At 36.3% G+C, this 23,357-nt stretch overlaps 1 protein-coding gene across 1 annotated transcript; it reads right to left on the minus strand.

Annotated features, from left to right (window-relative positions):
* Positions 1-640: 640 nt before the first annotated feature.
* On the minus strand, positions 641-18,882 carry zgc:113276 (uncharacterized protein LOC553748 homolog). Its single transcript, XM_062036803.1, is given in 11 exon segments — positions 641-1,100; positions 6,441-6,530; positions 6,671-6,832; positions 9,110-9,349; positions 11,477-11,601; positions 11,669-11,762; positions 11,764-11,991; positions 15,405-15,662; positions 16,930-17,078; positions 17,163-17,225; positions 18,705-18,882. Coding segments are annotated over 11 exon segments (1,761 nt in total). The 3' UTR covers positions 641-926.
* Positions 18,883-23,357: the final 4,475 nt, after the last annotated feature.

Raw genomic sequence — 23,357 nt, forward strand, 5'->3', positions numbered from 1 at the left:
ACTTTATTTACTAAAGGATATTTAATAAAGTGTGTAAAATAAAGTATATTTAATAAAGTGTGTGAATTAAATAAATTATATTTAATAAAGTATTTATTTAATTCACACACTTTATTAAATATACTTTATTTATTTTACACACTTTATTAAATATGATTATTTAATTCACACACTTTATTAAATAGACTTTATTTACTAAAGTCTATTTAATAAAGTGGGTAAAATAAAGTATATTTAATAAAATGTGCGAATTAAATAAATTATATTCAATAAAGGGTGTAAAATAAATAAAGTATATTTAATAAAGTGTGTGAATTAAATAAATTATACTTTATTAAAATAATGTATTTATTAAATATGAATTATTAATTAATAATTAATTTAATTATTAAATATAAATGTATTATTAAATAAATTATACTTTATTAAATATAATTTAGTTAATTCACACACTTTATTAAATATACTTTATTTAATTCACACACTTTATTAAATATGATTTATTTAATTCACACACTTTATTAAATATACTTTATTTTACACACTTTATTAAATATAATTTATTTAATTCACACACTTTATTAAATATACTATATTTTACACACTTTATTAAATATAATGTATTTAATTCACACACTTTATTACACACACAATATAATACACATAACCAGGTAATATACACACAGCAACAAGTCTGATTGAGGTGTTTTATGGTCACATAATGACAAAAGTATAAAGTAATTTCAATATTACACAATATTTCATATGTCATGAACATTATTTGAATGCAACTTATGTTGTTGAGGGAGACTCACAGTCCCAGTCCAGGAGGTCAAACCCAGCATGGACATGACCAATCAATCCCAGAGTGACAGATGTCAAAGCTCATCGTATTTAAACATTATATTTTGTATCTGAGGTCGCAGTTAAAGCCATAAAAGTCCATGCATTTGCTGGATGGATTCTTCACTAGTCAGTCTTCTTGCACTCAGATGACTTTCCTCCTCCATCTTCTTCTTGTTGTGGTGTTGCTGGATGTCTTTGGCAATCCTCATGCTGGCTGCTTGTCCACCTGCCAGGTTCACCGCATGGGCTCCAATCTACAGACACCATGAACACCACCTCATATTTACATCTCTATGAAGATGATGAACACCACCTCATATTTACATCTCTACGAAGATGATGATGAACACCACCTCATATTTACATCTCTATGAAGATGATGAACACCACCTCATATTTACATCTCTATGAAGATGATGAACACCACCTCATATTTACATCTCTACGAAGATGATGAACACCACCTCATATTTACATCTCTATGAAGATGATGAACACCACCTCATATTTACATCTCTAGGAAGATGAACACCACCTCATATTTACATCTCTACGAAGATGATGAACACCACCTCATATTTACATCTCTATGAAGATGATGAACACCACCTCATATTTACATCTGCTATTTTCTATGAAGATGATGAACACCACCTCATATTTACATCTCTACGAAGATGATGAACACCACCTCATATTTACATCTCTAGGAAGATGAACACCACCTCATATTTACATCTCTACGAAGATGATGAACACCACCTCATATTTACATCTCTATGAAGATGATGAACACCACCTCATATTTACATCTCTATGAAGATGATGAACACCACCTCATATTTACATCTCTAGGAAGATGATGAACACCACCTCATATTTACATCTCTATGAAGATGATGAACACCACCTCATATTTACATCTCTACGAAGATGATTATGAACACCACCTCATATTTACATCTCTACGAAGATGATGAACACCACCTCATATTTACATCTCTACGAAGATGAACACCACCTCATATTTACATCTCTACGATGATGATGAACACCACCTCATATTTACATCTCTACGAAGATGATGAACACCACCTCATATTTACATCTCTACGAAGATGATGAACACCACCTCATATTTACATCTCTACGAAGATGATGAACACCACCTCATATTTACATCTCTACGAAGATGAACACCACCTCATATTTACATCTCTACGAAGATGATGAACACCACCTCATATTTACATGTTGTCTTTTCTAGGAAGATGATGAACACCACCTCATATTTACATCTCTATGAAGATGATGAACACCACCTCATATTTACATCTCTATGAAGATGATGAACACCAACTCATATTTACATCTCTACGAAGATGATGAACACCACCTCATATTTACATCTCTAGGAAGATGATGAACACCACCTCATATTTACATCTCTACGATGATGATGAACACCACCTCATATTTACATCTCTATGAAGATGATGAACACCACCTCATATTTACATCTCTATGAAGATGATGAACACCACCTCATATTTACATCTCTATGAAGATGATGAACACCACCTCATATTTACATCTCTATGAAGATGATGAACACCACCTCATATTTACATCTCTATGAAGATGATGAACACCACCTCATATTTACATCTCTATGAAGATGATGAACACCACCTCATATTTACATCTCTATGAAGATGATGAACACCACCTCATATTTACATCTCTATGAAGATGATGAACACCACCTCATATTTACATCTCTACGAAGATGATTATGAACACCACCTCATATTTACATCTCTACGAAGATGATGAACACCACCTCATATTTACATCTCTACGAAGATGAACACCACCTCATATTTACATCTCTACGATGATGATGAACACCACCTCATATTTACATCTCTACGAAGATGATGAACACCACCTCATATTTACATCTCTACGAAGATGATGAACACCACCTCATATTTACATCTCTACGAAGATGATGAACACCACCTCATATTTACATCTCTATGAAGATGATGAACACCACCTCATATTTACATCTCTATGAAGATGATGAACACCACCTCATATTTACATCTCTATGAAGATGATGAACACCACCTCATATTTACATCTCTATGAAGATGATGAACACCACCTCATATTTACATCTCTATGAAGATGATGAACACCAACTCATATTTACATCTCTACGAAGATGATGAACACCACCTCATATTTACATCTCTAGGAAGATGATGAACACCACCTCATATTTACATCTCTACGATGATGATGAACACCACCTCATATTTACATCTCTATGAAGATGATGAACACCACCTCATATTTACATCTCTACGAAGATGATGAACACCACCTCATATTTACATCTCTATGAAGATGATGAACACCACCTCATATTTACATCTCTATGAAGATGATGAACACCACCTCATATTTACATCTCTATGAAGATGATGAACACCACCTCATATTTACATCTCTATGAAGATGATGAACACCACCTCATATTTACATCTCTATGAAGATGATGAACACCACCTCATATTTACATCTCTATGAAGATGATGAACACCACCTCATATTTACATCTCTATGAAGATGATGAACACCACCTCATATTTACATCTCTATGAAGATGATGAACACCACCTCATATTTACATCTCTTTGAAGATGATGAACACCACCTCATATTTACATCTCTATGAAGATGATGAACACCACCTCATATTTACATCTCTACGAAGATGATGAACACCACCTCATATTTACATCTCTACGAAGATGATGAACACCACCTCATATTTACATCTCTACGAAGATGAACACCACCTCATATTTACATCTCTACGAAGATGATGAACACCACCTCATATTTACATGTTGTCTTTTCTAGGAAGATGATGATCAAATGTCAAAATTACTCAATTTTGTATTATTTGCTGACGATACCAACTTTTACAGCTCTGGACATGACTTAAATGAATTACTAAAGAGTATGGAACAGGAAATGGTCAAACTCAAAAAATGGTTTGACGTTAACAAATTATCATTGAATTTGAAAAAAACTAAGTTCATGATTTTTAGTAAGAGAAAAAAGCCTGAAAATATTGTACTGTCAATAGCTGGAACAAGCATTGAAAAAGTCTCTGAGATTAGATTTTTGGGAGTGATTTTAGATGATAATATTAGTTGGAAATCGCATATCTCACATGTTAGAAAAAAGATGGCTAAAAGTATATTTATATTAAATAAGGTAAAAGATGTATTAGATTATAAAGTAATGCGTACACTGTATTGTGCACTTGTACTGCCTTATATCAATTATTGTGTGGAAATATGGGGTAGTACATATAAGAGTAACACAAAGCCACTGTACCTCCTTCAGAAGAGAGCGATCAGAATCATACACAAAACAGGTTATAGAGAGCACACAAATGGATTATTTATTAGCTCAGGACTTTACAAATTTTATGAACTAGTTGAGCAGCAGACATTATTGGTTATGTTCAGGGCTAGTAGTCAAGAGCTACCAACAAATCTACAAAAAAATTTCACTTTAATAGAAAAAGAAGGAAGAAGGAAAGGGCACTTTAAGCATCAGCTTGCACGAACAACATCAAAACAAATGTGTACATCAGTGGTGGGAGTAAAACTCTGGAACTCTCTCCATAATGAAATAAAGCAATGTAAAAACACATTTCAATTAAAAAAAAGTCTTTAAAAACAGAACTATGATGTTATATGAGCACTGACAAAAGGGACGCAAAGGGAAAAATAAGGGGAAAAAAATAAAAATAAAAAATAAAAATAATAATAAACACACACAAAAAAAAAAACAACGCTTACATTATCCTACATGACTGTAGGTATTGTATAGTCTAGCTTTCCTTTCATTTTTTTTTTTTTCTTTATCGACATGCACTATGGATCCTTGGTTGAATGATCACATTGTTCTTAGCTTTGTTTTGTTTGAATGATACCTTGTTATGATAGCCTTGTTCTATTCAGTTTTGTTTGGTTTGAATGATTACCTTATTCTTTTTCAGTTTGTTTGGTTTGGATGATTGCCTTGTTCTTTTTCAGTTTGTTTGGTTTGAGTGATTGCCTTATTTTTTCAGTTTTTGTTTTGTTTATTTATTTTTTGTTCAACTTATCTTGCTTGTTTATTCTTTTCATTGATTGTTTGTTCTATTAATTTCTATGAGTGTGTGCACTGGGTAGGGGTACAAACTTGTAGTTTTTAGGCAACAATAACTTTTCTTGTCAACTGGGTCATACATGTCCTGTAGCCTTTTTTACTACTCTAGAGTCTACGCCCCTGGTGGGTGGGTGCGTGTGGGTGTGGGTGCCTGTGTGTGCATATGTGATATATTGTTTTGTATTGATTTGTTGCATTGGATGTTCTAATGCACTACCGGCAAAGAAATACCAAGAAAATGTTTCTTTTGTGCGAAGGGGCAGGAAATATAAGATTTTCTTCATCCTGTTCCTTTTCGACATGGCTGTGTATTGAATGCAGTAAGGTATGTGAGATTGTTGAAATGTTGTTGAAATGTACACATCCAAGTACGAAATAAATAAATAATTGAATTGAATTGAATTGAATTGAATTGAATTGAACACCACCTCATATTTACATCTCTATGAAGATGATGAACACCACCTCATATTTACATCTCTATGAAGATGATGAACACCAACTCATATTTACATCTCTACGAAGATGATGAACACCACCTCATATTTACATCTCTACGATGATGATGAACACCACCTCATATTTACATCTCTATGAAGATGATGAACACCACCTCATATTTACATCTCTATGAAGATGATGAACACCACCTCATATTTACATCTCTATGAAGATGATGAACACCACCTCATATTTACATCTCTATGAAGATGATGAACACCACCTCATATTTACATCTCTATGAAGATGATGAACACCACCTCATATTTACATCTCTACGATGATGATGAACACCACCTCATATTTACATCTCTATGAAGATGATGAACACCACCTCATATTTACATCTCTATGAAGATGATGAACACCACCTCATATTTACATCTCTATGAAGATGATGAACACCACCTCATATTTACATCTCTATGAAGATGATGAACACCACCTCATATTTACATCTCTATGAAGATGATGAACACCACCTCATATTTACATCTCTACGAAGATGATGAACACCACCTCATATTTACATCTCTACGAAGATGATGAACACCACCTCATATTTACATCTCTATGAAGATGATGAACACCACCTCATATTTACATCTCTATGAAGATGATGAACACCACCTCATATTTACATCTCTATGAAGATGATGAACACCACCTCATATTTACATCTCTATGAAGATGATGAACACCACCTCATATTTACATCTCTACGAAGATGATGAACACCACCTCATATTTACATCTCTACGAAGATGATGAACACCACCTCATATTTACATCTCTACGAAGATGATGAACACCACCTCATATTTACATCTTGTATTTCACACAAGACTTACCTGCAGAGCCGTGTATTGTCCCATCAGGTAGAGGGGACAGCCCTCCGTCCACTGCAGGCTCTCAGAGATACACGGCCATCCATCCAGCACCTGGAGGGGACACATTTGCAATGTTTACCATCACTTCTACAACTTTCTGCACTCACCTGGATAGCGAACATGCTCATGACTCACCTGGATAGGGAAGATGCTCATGACTCACCTGGATAGGGAAGATGCTCATGACTCACCTGGATAGGGAACATGCTCATGACGTCAGAGAGTAGAGGATCTTGTCTGACATCCAGCTTACATCCAGTGGCCAACCAAATCATGTCTCCTGTCCAATCATCTCCACTGCTCACATGAAGTCTCCACTCCTGCTTCTTGTAGCACCAGCTGGCATCCAACACCTGAGTCACACAGCAGTTTGTACACATGGTCAACATCCAACATGGCCTTCTTCTTGTACACATGGTCAACATCCAACATGGCCTTCTTCTTGTACACATGGTCAACATCCAACATGGCCTTCTTCTTGTACACATGGTCAACATCCAACATGGCCTTCTTCTTGTACACATGGTCAACATCCAACATGGCCTTCTTCTTGTACGCATGGTCAGCATCCAACATGGCCTTCTTCTTGTACACATGGTCAACATCCAACATGGCCTTCTTCTTGTACACATGGTCAACATCCAACATGGCCTTCTTCTTGTACACATGGTCAACATCCAACATGGCCTTCTTCTTGTACACATGGTCAACATCCAACATGGCCTTCTTCTTGTACAAATGGTCAACATCCAACATGGCCTTCTTCTTGTACACATGGTCAACATCCAACATGGCCTTCTTCTTGTACACATGGTCAACATCCAACATGGCCTTCTTCTTGTACACATGGTCAACATCCAACATGGCCTTCTTCTTGTACACATGGTCAACATCCAACATGGCCTTCTTCTTGTACACATGGTCAACATCCAACATGGCCTTCTTCTTGTACACATGGTCAACATCCAACATGGCCTTCTTCTTGTACACATGGTCAACATCCAACATGGCCTTCTTCTTGTACACATGGTCAACATCCAACATGGCCTTCTTCTTGTACACATGGTCAACATCCAACATGGCCTTCTTCTTGTACACATGGTCAACATCCAACATGGCCTTCTTCTTGTACGCATGGTCAACATCCAACATGGCCTTCTTCTTGTACACATGGTCAACATCCAACATGGCCTTCTTCTTGTACACATGGTCAACATCCAACATGGCCTTCTTCTTGTACACATGGTCAACATCCAACATGGCCTTCTTCTTGTACACATGGTCAACATCCAACATGGCCTTCTTCCTTGACTACTACCCTCAATTTTACCTCCTCAAAGAGCTAATATGGAAATCATGTCAAAAATAGAAGAATATCTCAATAGAAAAAGGCAATATGTCAAAGATCCTCTAAATGATAGGAGGGCTTGCTGTTTCTAAGTACCAACTGTAAAAGTATAAGTCAAAGATCCTCTATACGACAGGAGGGTTAGCTGCTTTTTAAGGACTGATTGCAAAAGCACTAGTCAAAGATCCTCTATATGACAGGAGTGTTTGCTGTTTAAGTATTAACTAAGCGCCAGTCAAAGATCCTCTATATGACAGGAGTGTTTGCTGTTTAAGTATTAACTAAGTGCCAGTCAAAGATCCTCTATATGACAGGAGTGTTTGCTGTTTAAGTATTAACTAAGCGCCAGTCAAAGATCCTCTATATGACAGGAGTGTTTGCTGTTTAAGTATTAACTAAGCGCCAGTCAAAGATCCTCTATACGACAGGAGTGTTTGCTGTTTAAGTATTAACTAAGCGCCAGTCAAAGATCCTCTATACGACAGAAGTGTTTGCTGTTTAAGTATTAACTAAGTGCCAGTCAAAGATCCTCTATATGACAGGAGTGTTTGCTGTTTAAGTATTAACTAAGTGCCAGTCAAAGATCCTCTATATGACAGGAGTGTTTGCTGTTTAAGTATTAACTAAGTGCCAGTCAAAGATCCTCTATATGACAGGAGTGTTTGCTGTTTAAGTATTAACTAAGTGCCAGTCAAAGATCCTCTATATGACAGGAGTGTTTGCTGTTTAAGTATTAACTAAGTGCCAGTCAAAGATCCTCTATATGACAGGAGTGTTTGCTGTTTAAGTATTAACTAAGTGCCAGTCAAAGATCCTCTATATGACAGGAGTGTTTGCTGTTTAAGTATTAACTAAGTGCCAGTCAAAGATCCTCTATATGACAGGAGTGTTTGCTGTTTAAGTATTAACTAAGTGCCAGTCAAAGATCCTCTATATGACAGGAGTGTTTGCTGTTTAAGTATTCACTAAGTGCCAGTCAAAGATCCTCTTTACGACAGGAGTGTTTGCTGTTTAAGTATTCACTAAGTGCCAGTCAAAGATCCTCTATATGACAGCAGTGTTTGCTGTTTAAGTATTAACTAAGTGCCAGTCAAAGATCCTCTATATGACAGGAGTGTTTGCTGTTTAAGTATTAACTAAGCGCCAGTCAAAGATCCTCTATATGACAGGAGTGTTTGCTGTTTAAGTATTAACTAAGTGCCAGTCAAAGATCCTCTATACGACAGGAGTGTTTGCTGTTTTTCAGATTGTTGAAGTCCACCAATCATAGTCAAGCTGTTACCTGACAGTAAGACCTGACTTCCACCTGTCCTTTCAGAATAAAAGGTCTCAGGTGCATGTAGGCCTGCGGGGTGACGGCCCCTCCCTTCCTGGCCTGACCAATCATAGCCAGGCGTGCATGAAGACTCCTCTGCTGGTAGAACTGTCTCAGGTGTGCTCGGGCGTCCATCTTGACGCCGTGGTCCAGGTGTGAGTAGCGGCCCAGCAGACCTTCCACGTCACCCGCGTCAAACTGCCTCAGCTGCAGAGACAGCACAGGAACAAACACATAAAACACATTAAAGGCATTAAAGGCATAAAATATACATAAAAGACATAAAAGACATAAAAGACATAAAATACATAAAATATATAAAATACATAAAAGACATAAAAGGCATAAACACATAAAAGACCAAATATAATAAAAGACATAAGACATCAAATATATAAAATACATAAAATACATAAAAGACATAAAAAACATAAAAGACATAAAAGATCAAATACATGACATAAAAGGCATAAAAGACATAAAAGGCATACAATATAAAAAATACATAAAAGACAAAAGACATAAAAGACAAAAGACATAAAATATATTAAAATACATAAAAAACATAAAAGGCATAAAATATATAAAATACTTAAAAGACATAAGACATAAAAGACATAAAATATATAAAATACATAAAATACATAAAATACATAAGACATAAAAGACATAAAATATATTAAAATACATAAGACAAAGGCATAAAAAATATATAAAATACATAAAAGACAGAAAAAACACAAGACATAAAACACAAAATACATAATACATAAAATACATAAAAGACATAAAAGGCTTAAAACGCATAAAAGACATAAAAGGCATAAAATGCATAAAACACATAAAAGGCATAAAATATATAAAATACATAAAAGACATAAGACATCAAATATATAAAATACATAAAATACATAAAAGACAAAATATAATAAAATACATAAAAACATAAAAGACATAAAATACATAAAAGATCAAATACATGACATAAAAGGCATAAAAGACATAAAAGGCAGACAATATATAAAATACATAAAAGACAAAATACATAAAAGACGTGAAATATATTAAAATATATAAAAAACATAAAAGGCATAAAATATATAAAATACTTAAAAGACATAAGACATAAAAGACATAAAATATATAAAATACATAAAATACATAAGACATAAAAGACATAAAATATATTAAAATACATAAGACAAAGGCATAAAATATATAAAATACATAAAAGACATAAAAAACACAAGACATAAAACACAAAATACATAATACATAAAATACATAAAAGACATAAAAGGCTTAAAACGCATAAAAGACATAAAAGGCATAAAATGCATAAAACACATAAAAGGCATAAAATATATAAAATACATAAAAGACATAAGACATCAAATATATAAAATACATAAAATACATAAAAGACAAAATATAATAAATACATAAAAACATAAAAGACATAAAATACATAAAAGATCAAATACATGACATAAAAGGCATAAAAGACATAAAAGGCATACAATATATAAAATACATAAAAGACAAAAGACATAAAAGACATAAAATATATTAAAATACATAAAAAACATAAAAGGCATAAAATATATAAAATACTTAAAAGACATAAGACATAAAAGACATAAAATATATAAAATACATAAAATACATAAAATACATAAGACATAAAAGACATAAAATATATTAAAATACATAAGACATAAAGGCATAAAATATATAAAATACATAAAAGACATAAAAAACATAAGACATAAAAGACATAAAATACATAATACATAAAAGACATAAAAGACCAAATATATAAAATACATAAGATACAAAACACATAAAAAGCATAAAAGACATAAACGACATAAAAGACATCAAATATATAAAATACATAAGACATAAAAAACATAAAAGACAATAAAATATATAAAATACATAAAAGACATGAAAAACATAAAAAACATAAAAAACATAAAAGACATAAAATATATAAAATTTATAAAATACATAAAATATATAAAAGACATAAAAGACATAAAATATATCAAATATATAAAATATATCAAATATATAAAATACATAAACGACATAAAAGACAAAATACATAAAATACATAAAAGAAATAAAAGACATAAAATATATAAAATACATAAAAGATATAAAAGACATAAGACATAAAATATATAAAATATATAAAATACATAAAAGACAAAAGATATAAAATACATAAGACATAAAAAGACATAAAAGACCATAAAGTTGGCGTCAATGTGCAAGGTGCAGTAATTACCTACAGATGCAGTAATTACCTACAGGTGCAGTACTTACCTGCAGGTGCTTCCTCATCACCCAGGTCACATGACTGGCGCCTCGCTGCAGCGCCATGGCGACCACGTGGGCGCTGGTCAGCCCTCCGCCCACCACCATGACCCTGTGACCCGGCTCACACACGCCTCCACGCACACCCGCTCATTCATTATTAGCCTTTTATGTGAAGGTGTTGTGTTGGCGCGGTCTTACTTCCTGTCACGTCTCCATGGTCTTGCTGAGCGGACAGGAAGTGCATGAGGCGCACCGTGTGCTGCAGGCGTCCTTCTGGAAACTTCTCCTCCAGGTCCGTGGACCCACGACGGAATGTTGGCCATCTGGGCCCGGGTGGGGCCTGTCGCCATGACGACACGTCGGGCTTGTCGCATGGCGCCGTCTTGAAAGTGGACTTGAAAATGTGTCACCCGTCTTGCCCCGCCTCCTTTTTGGTCTTCCTTCTCGGCTTCTTGGGTCACAGGAAGTATGCGAGTCACACTTCCTTTCACCAGGAACTTGTCCAGGTCGTATCGCTGCACCTGTTGGTGCACAGGTGTCTCCTTAAACCAGGTGAGTTTTTTTTAACAATTAGCATTCTAATTTAGCTTTTTGCAGGTGTACACCTCAGCGTCAAATGTAGTTGCTTGTTGAGTTGGAATTTCACAAGAAAAAGGTAGAATGTTGTCAGTATTACAATAAAAGTCCTCATTTTAACTCAACGCAAGTCAAAATGTGACAAGAAAAACTGAACATTTGTGCAATATTATGATAGAAGTTGGAATTTTACTCAACATTTGCAATTTTACAAGAAAATGCTTGACATTTTGACAATTTTATGAAAAGAGTCGTCATTTTACTCCACAAAAGTCACAATTTTAGAAGAAAACTTTAAAATTGTGGCAATATTATAATAATAATCGGAATTTTACTTGGCAAAATTGTGACAAAAGTCATCATTTTACTCCAAAAATGTTAGTTTTACTAAGAACAACAAAAAAATTGGCAAAGTTGTGATACGTCTAAATTTGTTATGACAAATGTCACCATTATGCATTAAAAAGTAATATTTTTCCATTTAAAAAAAAGTTATAATTTTACGAGAAAATATTGCAATATTACAGAAACAGAAAGAATATGAGAAATTGTTCCCAATATTTTAAAGAAAAAAGTCGACACATTGTGAGAAAAATACTTTTAGTACATTTTGTTGGTTGTTGAATTTTTTGTTTGTAATTGTTTTTTAATCTTCATTATTTACTTCAAGTTATTACAGTATGTCTCTATAAACATTTTTATTTTATTTGTTTTATTCATTTTGACCAAAGGGAGCGCATTTCAATTTCTTACACACACTTCTTATTTCATATGTTGACCAGAGGGGAGCACTTCAAATTTTTACGCACACTTGTTATTTCATATGTTGACCAGAGGGGGACCACTTCAAAAATGTTATGCACACTTGTTAATTCATATGTTGACCAGAGGGGGAGCACTTCAAATTTTTTACACACACTTGTTATTTCATATGTTGACCAGAGGGGGAGCACTTCAAAAATGTTACGCACACTTGTTATTTCATATGTTGACCAGAGGGGGAGCACTTCAAGTTTCTTACACACACTTGTTATTTCATATGTTGACCAGAGGGGGAGCACTTCAAATTTTTACACACACTTGTTATTTCATATGTTGACCAGAGGGGGAGCACTTCAAATCTGTTACACACACTTGTTATTTCATATTTTGACCAGAGGGGGAGCACTTCAAATTTCTTACACACACTTGTTATTTCATATGTTGACCAGAGGGGGAGCACTTCAAATTTCTTGCACACACTTGTTATTTCATATGTTGACCAGAGGGGGAGCACTTCAAATTTCTTACACACACTTGTTATTTCATTTGTTGACCAGAGGGGGAGCACTTCAAATTTTTACACACACTTGTTATTTCATATGTTGACCAGAGGGGGAGCACTTCAAATTTGTTACACACACTTGTTATTTCATATTTTGACCAGAGGGGGAGCACTTCAAATTTGTTACACACACTTGTTATTTCATATGTTGACCAGAGGGGGAGCACTTCAAATTTGTTACACACACTTGTTATTTCATATGTTGACCAGAGGGGGAGCACTTCAAATTTCTTACACACACTTGTTATTTCACATGTTGACCAGAGGGGGAGCACTTCAAATTTCTTACACACACTTGTTATTTCATATGTTGACCAGAGGGGGAGCACTTCAAATTTTTACACACACTTGTTATTTCATATGTTGACCAGAGGGGGAGCACTTCAAATTTGTTACACACACTTGTTATTTCATATTTTGACCAGAGGGGGAGCACTTCAAATTTCTTACACACACTTGTTATTTCATATGTTGACCAGAGGGGGAGCACTTCAAATTTCTTACACACACTTGTTATTTCATATGTTGACCAGAGGGGGAGCACTTCAAATTTCTTATACACACTTGTTATTTCATATGTTGGCCAGAGGGGGCGCACTTCAAATTTGTTACACACACTTGTTATTTCATATGTTGACCAGAGGGGGAGCACTTCAAAAATGTTATGCACACTTGTTATTTCATATGTTGACCAGAGGGGGAGCACTTCAAATTTCTTACACACACTTGTTATTTCATATGTTGACCAGAGGGGGAGCACTTAAAATTTTTACACACACTTGTTATTTCATATGTTGGCCAGAGGGGGCGCACTTCAAATTTCTTACACACACTTGTTATTTCATATGTTGACCAGAGGGGGAGCACTTCAAATTTGTTACACACACTTGTTATTTCATATGTTGACCAGAGGGGGAGCACTTCAAATTTCTTACACACACTTGTTATTTCACATGTTGACCAGAAGGGGAGCACTTCAAATTTCTTACACACACTTGTTATTTCATATGTTGACCAGAGGGGGAGCACTTCAAAAATGTTACGCACACTTGTTATTTCATATGTTGACCAGAGGGGGAGCACTTCAAATTTCTTACACACACTTGTTATTTCATATGTTGACCAGAGGGGGAGCACTTCAAATTTTTACACACACTTGTTATTTCATATGTTGACCAGAGGGGGAGTACTTCAAATTTGCTACACACACTTGTTATTTCATATTTTGACCAGAGGGGGAGCACTTCAAATTTCTTACACACACTTGTTATTTCATATGTTGGCCAGAGGGGGCGCACTTCAAATTTGTTACACACACTTGTTATTTCATATGTTGACCAGAGGGGGAGCACTTCAAATTTGTTACACACACTTTTTATTTCATATGTTGGCCAGAGGGGGAGCACTTCAAATGTCTTACACACACTTGTTATTTCATATGTTGACCAGAGGGGGAGCACTTCAAATTTCTTACACACACTTGTTATTTCATATGTTGACCAGAGGGGGAGCACTTCAAATTTCTTACACACACTTGTTATTTCATATGTTGACCAGCGGGGGAGCACTTCAAATTTGCTACACAGACTTTTTATTTATATGTTGACCAGAGGGGGAGCACTTTTAAAAGTGACACACAGTCAATGTGAACAATCCCTCCTTTTTAGGAGCACCCTCATGTTGATAGACGTCACCACTAATGAGACATTCAATATTAGATGCAATGTTATTGATTTATGTCATCACTTGTTCACACCTCCTCATATGGAAGATACTTTTCCTTCTTCATGTCTCAAGAAGGATAGAACACACACACACACACACACACAGACACACACACACACACACACAGACACACACACACACACACACACACACACACACACAGACAGACACACACACACACACACACACACACACAGACACACACACACACACACACACACACACACACACACACACACACACACACACACACACACACACACACACACACACACACACACACACACACAGAGGGTATGGGAGTGTAACCTGGTCTTGAAAGAAGTCCACAGTCAGTTTGGTCCCTGGCAGACTGAGGAACATGTTCTTCTGGAGTGTGGAGGTGACCTTCAGACGTGTGGAGGTGACCTTCAGTCGTGTGGAGGTGACCTTCAGGCGTTTCCTCTCCTTCTTGCCGAGCGGCGTGTCGTTGAAGAAAGTGTTTTCATCCAGGATGAACACCTGCTCGGGGAGACTGTGGAGTTCAGCCGAGCGATTGTTCTTCAACGCAAACTCCTGCAGCGCCATCTGAAACACACACACACACACACACACACACACACACGCACGCACGCACTCACGCACGCACGCACGCACGCACGCACGCACGCACGCACGCACTCACACACACACATCATTGCTTTGCTTGTGGACATAAGTGTGTGTGTGTGTGTGTGTGTGTGTGTGTGTGTGTGTGTGTGTGTGTGTGTGTGTGTGTGTGTGTGTGTGTGTGTGTGTGTGTGTGTGTGTGTGTGTGTGTGTTCGTTCTAGCCTTCTTGAGACATGAAGAAGGAAAAGTATCTTCCATATGAGGAGGTGTGAACAAGTGATGACATAAATCAATAACATTGCATCTAATATTGAATGTCTCATTAGTGGTGACGTCTATCAACATGAGGGTGCTCCCACAAAAATTGACTGTCAACATATGAAATAACAAGTGTGTGTAAACAAATTTTAAGTGCTCCCCCTCTAGCCAACATATGAAATAACAAGTGTGTGTAAAAAATTGAAATGCGCCCCCTTTGCCCAAAATTAATAAAGAATAAATATGTGTAAAGAGACATACTGTAATAACTTGAAGTAAATAAGGAAGATTAAAAACCAATTTCAAACAAAAAATTAAATACAAAATTATTTTGTATGTAAAATTATTACTTTTTAATGCAAAATGGGGACATTTGTCGTATAAAATTGTGACTTTTTTTGTTGTTCTTGTAAAATAGTGACATTTTTTGAGTAAAATGATGACTTTTGTCATACTTTTTCCAAGTAAAATTGCCATTATTATTATAATATTGCCAACATTTTAAAGTTTTCTTATAAAATTGTGACTTTTGTGGAGTAAAATGACGACTCTTTTCATAAAATTGCCCACATTTTAAGCTTTTCTTGTAAAATTGCGACTGTTGTTGAGTAAAATTCCAACTTTTATCATAATATTGCACAAATGTTCCGTTTTTCTTGTCACATTTTGACTTGCGTTGAGTAAAATGAGGACTTTTATTATAATACTGACAACATTCTAAGTTTTTCTTGTGAAATTGTGACTTTTTTCTTGTAAAATTCCAACTCATTTTTCACAACAAGCTTTTTATTATTAATAATGTAAATACACTTCTTTATATATCTACAGAGGGACGCATTTTTCTCAGGTCTCAAGAAGGTAAGAAATACACAAATGTGTGTGTGTGTGTGTGTGTGTGTGTGTGTGTGTGTGTGTGTGTGTGTGTGTGTGTGTGTGTGTGTGTGTGTGTGTGTGTGTGTGTGTGTGTGTGTGTGTGTGTGTGTGCACCTTGTTGAGTGGGTCAGTGTGCACCAGAGTGTGTGAGCGCAGGTGAGGGATGTTGAGAGCAGAGAACTGACTCCTCCACAAAGACGTCCAGCGGCCATAACTGTCCACCACCAGGAGGCTGATGGGTGACGTGATGACATCATCATCGCCTGTCATGACATCATCATCGCCTGTCATGACATCATCATCGCCTGTCATGACATCATCATCGCCTGTCATGACATCATCATCGCCTGTCATGACATCATCATCGCCTGGCGTGGACTTGGCCAGACTCGCCTCCAGCGACTCGTGTCCTAAAAGAAACTCAGTCCTGTTACACCCTCTACAGGAAGTTGCATCATCCACATCCTCTTTCATTCATGCACTTCCTGTACATATTAATATTACATTGTATTCAACTGTTGCCTTGTGTGTGATATCATGTGCGATACAAGCGGCCCTGCAGAGTGTTTACTTGAGTGTGATATCATGTGCGATACAAGCGGCACTGCAGAATGTTTACTTGTGTGTGATATCATGTGTGATACAAGCGGCCCTGCAGAGTGTTTACTTGAGTGTGATATCATGTGCGATACAAGCGGCCCTGCAGAGTGTTTACTTGTGTGTGATATCATGTGCGATACAAGCGGCCCTGCAGAGTGTTTACTTGTGTGTGATATCATGTGCGATACAAGCGGCCCTGCAGAGTGTTTACTTGTGTGTGATATCATGTGTGATACAAGCGGCCCTGCAGAGTGTTTACTTGTGTGTGATATCATGTGTGATACAAGCGGCCCTGCAGAGTGTTTACTTGTGTGTGATATCATGTGCGATACAAGCGGCCCTGCATAGTGTTTACTTGTGTGTGATATCATGTGCGATACAAGCAGAGTGTTTACTTGTGTGTGATATCATGTGCGATACAAGCAGAGTGTTTACTTGTGTGACAGACAGTTAACATCTAAATGTCCTCCAATTTCTTCTATTTGACTAAAGTCATTTACAAAATGTAAACATGCTAGGCTATAGGCTACTAGGAGCTAGCAGCTACACAACAGCTAAGCACACAACAGCACACAAGCTAAACGTGTGTAATAATCATTGGACAATTAGTCAACATAAACAAGTACTAAATAATTCTAGTTACATATTACTTACACACACAAAGTCTCCGAGGCAGTCTTAGAAAGTATCCAGTAACAAACGTGTCTGCATCATTAAATGTACTGCATCATGAGCTTAACTTCATGAATGATTGTGACCACTAGGTGTCACCAAAAAACAAAAACAACAATGACCATTGCACTTCAACTTAAAGACAGCATTAGTTCACTTGCAGGTTAGGACATATAATTGTCATTTAGAGCAGTGGTCCCCAACCTTTTTGTAGCTGGGGACTGGCCAACGCTTGAAAACTTCTCCCACGGACCGGGGGGGGGGGTTTTTTTTTTTTTTTTTTTTGGTTTTTTTTCATTTTTTTTTTTCATAAAGAAATACAATCATGTGTGCTTACGGACTGTATACCTGCAGACTGTATTGATCTATATTGACATACACATACACAATATGTGTATATAGTGTTTTTATGTTGATTTAATTAAAAAAATATATATATATATTTAATTTTTTTTTTTTTTTTTTTTTTTTTTTTTTTAATTTCTTGCGCGGCCCGGTACCAATCCGTCCGCGGACCGGTACCGGGCCGCGGCCTGGTGGTTGGGGACCACTGATTTAGAGGACTAGTAAATATGATAAATAGTGTTAATAATTATTTACAGGTGAGCATACTGTACCGTGTGTTACCTTCCTCTTGGTCTTGTGGTGTGCTTCCTCCTTCAAGTCAAGTCTCGGAGGTTCCCTGCAGGACGCGGGAGGAACTTCTTCCTGTCCGGGGTTGGGGTGTGAGCGGGACAGGAGGCTGGCCAGGGTCAAGGCGTGAGGACCACCACCGATGATCAACACATCCAACATCTCCATCTGCCAGATATTGGGAAAAGATTTCGTCAGCGATAACATTCATTTGGCTTTTGGAAAAATGTGTTTGTGCAACTTTGCATTATTGAAACTTTATCCAGCGAGGGCCACATTCAGAAAAAATGGAAGGATGTGGGGAACATTTTGAGACATCTTGTACTATAAAGACACTAAAAGCAAAGCAATGTACTTTAATTGATGTTCAACTGGCTTAGTTGTAGATGACTAATAAATGATTGTAATATGTAATCACCAGAGCTGTCAACAATAATACATTAACTTATGTGAGTCATCGCAAAAAAATATTGCATTAATCAAGTAAATACACTAATTAATTAATTTTAACCCCACATGCTGCTTTGCCTTCTCATCTATTCTAACTATTTCATTGCATTTGGGTCAAAATATTGGGGGTTTTCTTAAGTTAAATTAAAGTATTAGTTGCATTTTCAAGTTTAGAAGCAAGTACAAGTAATACTTTCGATTAATTGTGAACACACCATATTCAAAAGTGATATTAATGTGACATGTACTCCAGCAAAACAAAACAAAAGTGATATTAATGTGACATGTACTCCAGCAAAACCAAACAAAAGTGATATTAATGTGACATGTACTGCAGCAAAACAACACAAAAGTGATATTAATGTGACATGTACTCCAGCAAAACAAAACAAAAGTGAGATTAATGTGACATGTACTGCAGCAAAACAAAACAAAAGTGATATTAATGTGACATGTACTGCAGCAAAACAAAACAAAAGTGATATTAATGTGACATGTACTCCAGCAAAACAAAACAAAAGTGATATTAATGTGACATGTACTCCAGCAAAACAAAACAAAAGTGAGATTAATGTGACATGTACTCCAGCAAAACAAAACAAAAGTGATATTAATGTGACATGTACTCCAGCAAAACAAAACTAAAGTGATATTAATGTGACATGTACTCCAGCAAAACAAAACAAAAGTGATATTAATGTGACATGTACTCCAGCAAAACAAAACAAAAGTGAGATTAATGTGACATGTACTGCAGCAAAACAAAACAAAAGTGATATTAATGTGACATGTACTCCAGCAAAACAAAACAAAAGTGATATTAATGTGACATGTACTCCAGCAAAACAAAACAAAAGTGATATTAATGTGACATGTACTGCAGCAAAACAAAACAAAAGTGATATTAATGTGACATGTACTGCAGCAAAACAACACAAAAGTGATATTAATGTGACATGTACTCCAGCAAAACAAAACAAAAGTGAGATTAATGTGACATGTACTCCAGCAAAACAAAACAAAAGTGATATTAATGTGACATGTACTCCAGCAAAACAAAACAAAAGTGAGATTAATGTGACATGTACTGCAGCAAAACAACACAAAAGTGATATTAATGTGACATGTACTCCAGCAAAACAACACAAAAGTGATATTAATGTGACATGTACTCCAGCAAAACAACACAAAAGTGATATTAATGTGACATGTACTGCAGCAAAACAAAACAAAAGTGATATTAATGTGACATGTACTGCAGCAAAACAAAACAAAAGTGATATTAATGTGACATGTACTCCAGCAAAACAACACAAAAGTGATATTAATGTGACATGTACTCCAGCAAAACAAAACAAAAGTGATATTAATGTGACATGTACTGCAGCAAAACAACACAAAAGTGATATTAATGTGACATGTACTGCAGCAAAACAACACAAAAGTGATATTAATGTGACATGTACTCCAGCAAAACAACACAAAAGTGATATTAATGTGACATGTACTCCAGCAAAACAAAACAAAAGTGATATTAATGTGACATGTACTGCAGCAAAACAAAACAAAAGTGATATTAATGTGACATGTACTGCAGCAAAACAACACAAAAGTGATATTAATGTGACATGTACTCCAGCAAAACAAAACAAAAGTGATATTAATGTGACATGTACTCCAGCAAAACAAAACAAAAGTGATATTAATGTGACATGTACTGCAGCAAAACAAAACAAAAGTGATATTAATGTGACATGTACTGCAGCAAAACAAAACAAAAGTGATATTAATGTGACATGTACTCCAGCAAAACAACACAAAAGTGATATTAATGTGACATGTACTCCAGCAAAACAAAACAAAAGTGATATTAATGTGACATGTACTGCAGCAAAACAACACAAAAGTGATATTAATGTGACATGTACTGCAGCAAAACAACACAAAAGTGATATTAATGTGACATGTACTCCAGCAAAACAACACAAAAGTGATATTAATGTGACATGTACTCCAGCAAAACAAAACAAAAGTGATATTAATGTGACATGTACTGCAGCAAAACAAAACAAAAGTGATATTAATGTGACATGTACTCCAGCAAAACAACACAAAAGTGATATTAATGTGACATGTACTCCAGCAAAACAAAACAAAAGTGATATTAATGTGACATGTACTGCAGCAAAACAACACAAAAGTGATATTAATGTGACATGTACTGCAGCAAAACAACACAAAAGTGATATTAATGTGACATGTACTCCAGCAAAACAACACAAAAGTGATATTAATGTGACATGTACTCCAGCAAAACAAAACAAAAGTGATATTAATGTGACATGTACTGCAGCAAAACAAAACAAAAGTGATATTAATGTGACATGTACTGCAGCAAAACAACACAAAAGTGATATTAATGTGACATGTACTCCAGCAAAACAAAACAAAAGTGATATTAATGTGACATGTACTCCAGCAAAACAAAACAAAAGTGATATTAATGTGACATGTACTGCAGCAAAACAAAACAAAAGTGATATTAATGTGACATGTACTGCAGCACGACTTTAGTTTACAAATGTTGTTTAAGAGTTCGCGTTTGACTTTGGTGCAACAGGCTTCCGTAGCCAGGCACTATTCACTAGCATAAGTACAAAGCAGTTAAAACTTCACTTCCACCGACTTTGGAGAATATATATACCTGTGAGTAGTTCAACATATGCTGTTTTATGACTATTTTTGTCTCTCAAATTGTCATTATATGGATTTTTGCAACCGTTTAAAAAGATCGCGATTGAGATGCTACTTTCGTTAGCCGGTCAATAGCAAAACACATTGTATGTTAGCATCAAGCTAGCGGGATAAGTACTAACTTTTTTACTGCTTCTTTTTGCTCATGAGACTCATTTTTGACATGTTTTTGCTATTTCATATGTTTTCATGTGCTGATGTGGTATCGTAGCTAATCTTTTATTAACCTACTTATGTATGTGTTGGCTCCATAGACATGTTGTATATATTTTTGTATTTTTTTTTTTTTATATAAACCTTTATTCATAAATTGCCAACATTTACAAACAGTTGAGAAATAATAATCAAAATAAGTCCAAAAACAGTGCAAAACAGCAGCAGGGGGTTGTAAATTCACAGTAACTCAAATGGGTGAGGGCGGACCTACGTCACTTCCGCCTACCAATCCCCTAGCAACCGGGAATTGGTTGAAAACAAAGCAGCTCACAGCGAACACAGCATTGACAGAAAAAGCATTTAACGAGCGTTGTGGCTTGGAAGTCGGCGTTAAATCCTTCATTTACGCATTTTTACTTATTCGCATATCGTGTGAAAAAACGAAAATGTATTATTTGCGTCAGACTCGTCTCAGTGAACTTTAAAGCTTCTCAGGCTTAGCTTAGCTTGCTAGTTAGCTTAGCCTGCGCGCTACTAAGAAAGAGACGCGGAAGTTATCAACAACTTTGTGTGAACACGCCGTACTTGTCGGAGCCCACGTCGAAGAAGAAGCGCTTGTTGTCCACAGTCGTCGACGAGCCCTCCGGCAGCTCCGCGGGCTCCTCGTCCACGCCGTAATCGTCAAGAAGTTTGGCCAAAGCGTCGCGGAACTCGCTAAGTCCCTGCGCCGGGAGCGCGATGGTCTGACCCCAAGCCGGGCCCCCTGTTCACGGTCTGCCGGATCCTCAAGAACCGTCCCCGCTGGTTCTCTTTCAGGTCCATGTAGTACTTCCGATTCTCCCGCACTAGGAACTCGCTTTTCAGGGCCCGCCGCGGCTCATCCTGCACCATGCCCGGGTTCCTGGGACCCAACTGGGCGTAGTGTTCGATGAAGTCCCCCAAGTAGTCGCGGAACTCCACCGCCACCGACATAGACAGCGTGAGGCGGCTCTTGTTGCCACCGGCCCCGACTTCGGCTGTGAGCCATTTGTCTCGTCTCTGTGGGCTTTTATCGCGCTTTGGCAGGACAAAATACAACCTTTGTTTTCCCTGTTTCCGGTTGTGGTTAGCACAACCAAAAACAACACAGTTTTTCGGCATTTTGGAGGCAGAATGACGGGTTTAACCAGCGTAGGTCGACAGGTTAAAGAGTAATGGCAACGGTTTGTTTTCAACGCCAGTCTGGTTGCTGAGGCTCGAAGAACCCGTATGTAGCTCAGTTGCCCGCATGTCGGCCC

This window comes from Entelurus aequoreus, linkage group LG02, assembly GCF_033978785.1.
Source record: "Entelurus aequoreus isolate RoL-2023_Sb linkage group LG02, RoL_Eaeq_v1.1, whole genome shotgun sequence".
Taxonomy (NCBI): Eukaryota; Metazoa; Chordata; class Actinopteri; order Syngnathiformes; family Syngnathidae; genus Entelurus; species Entelurus aequoreus.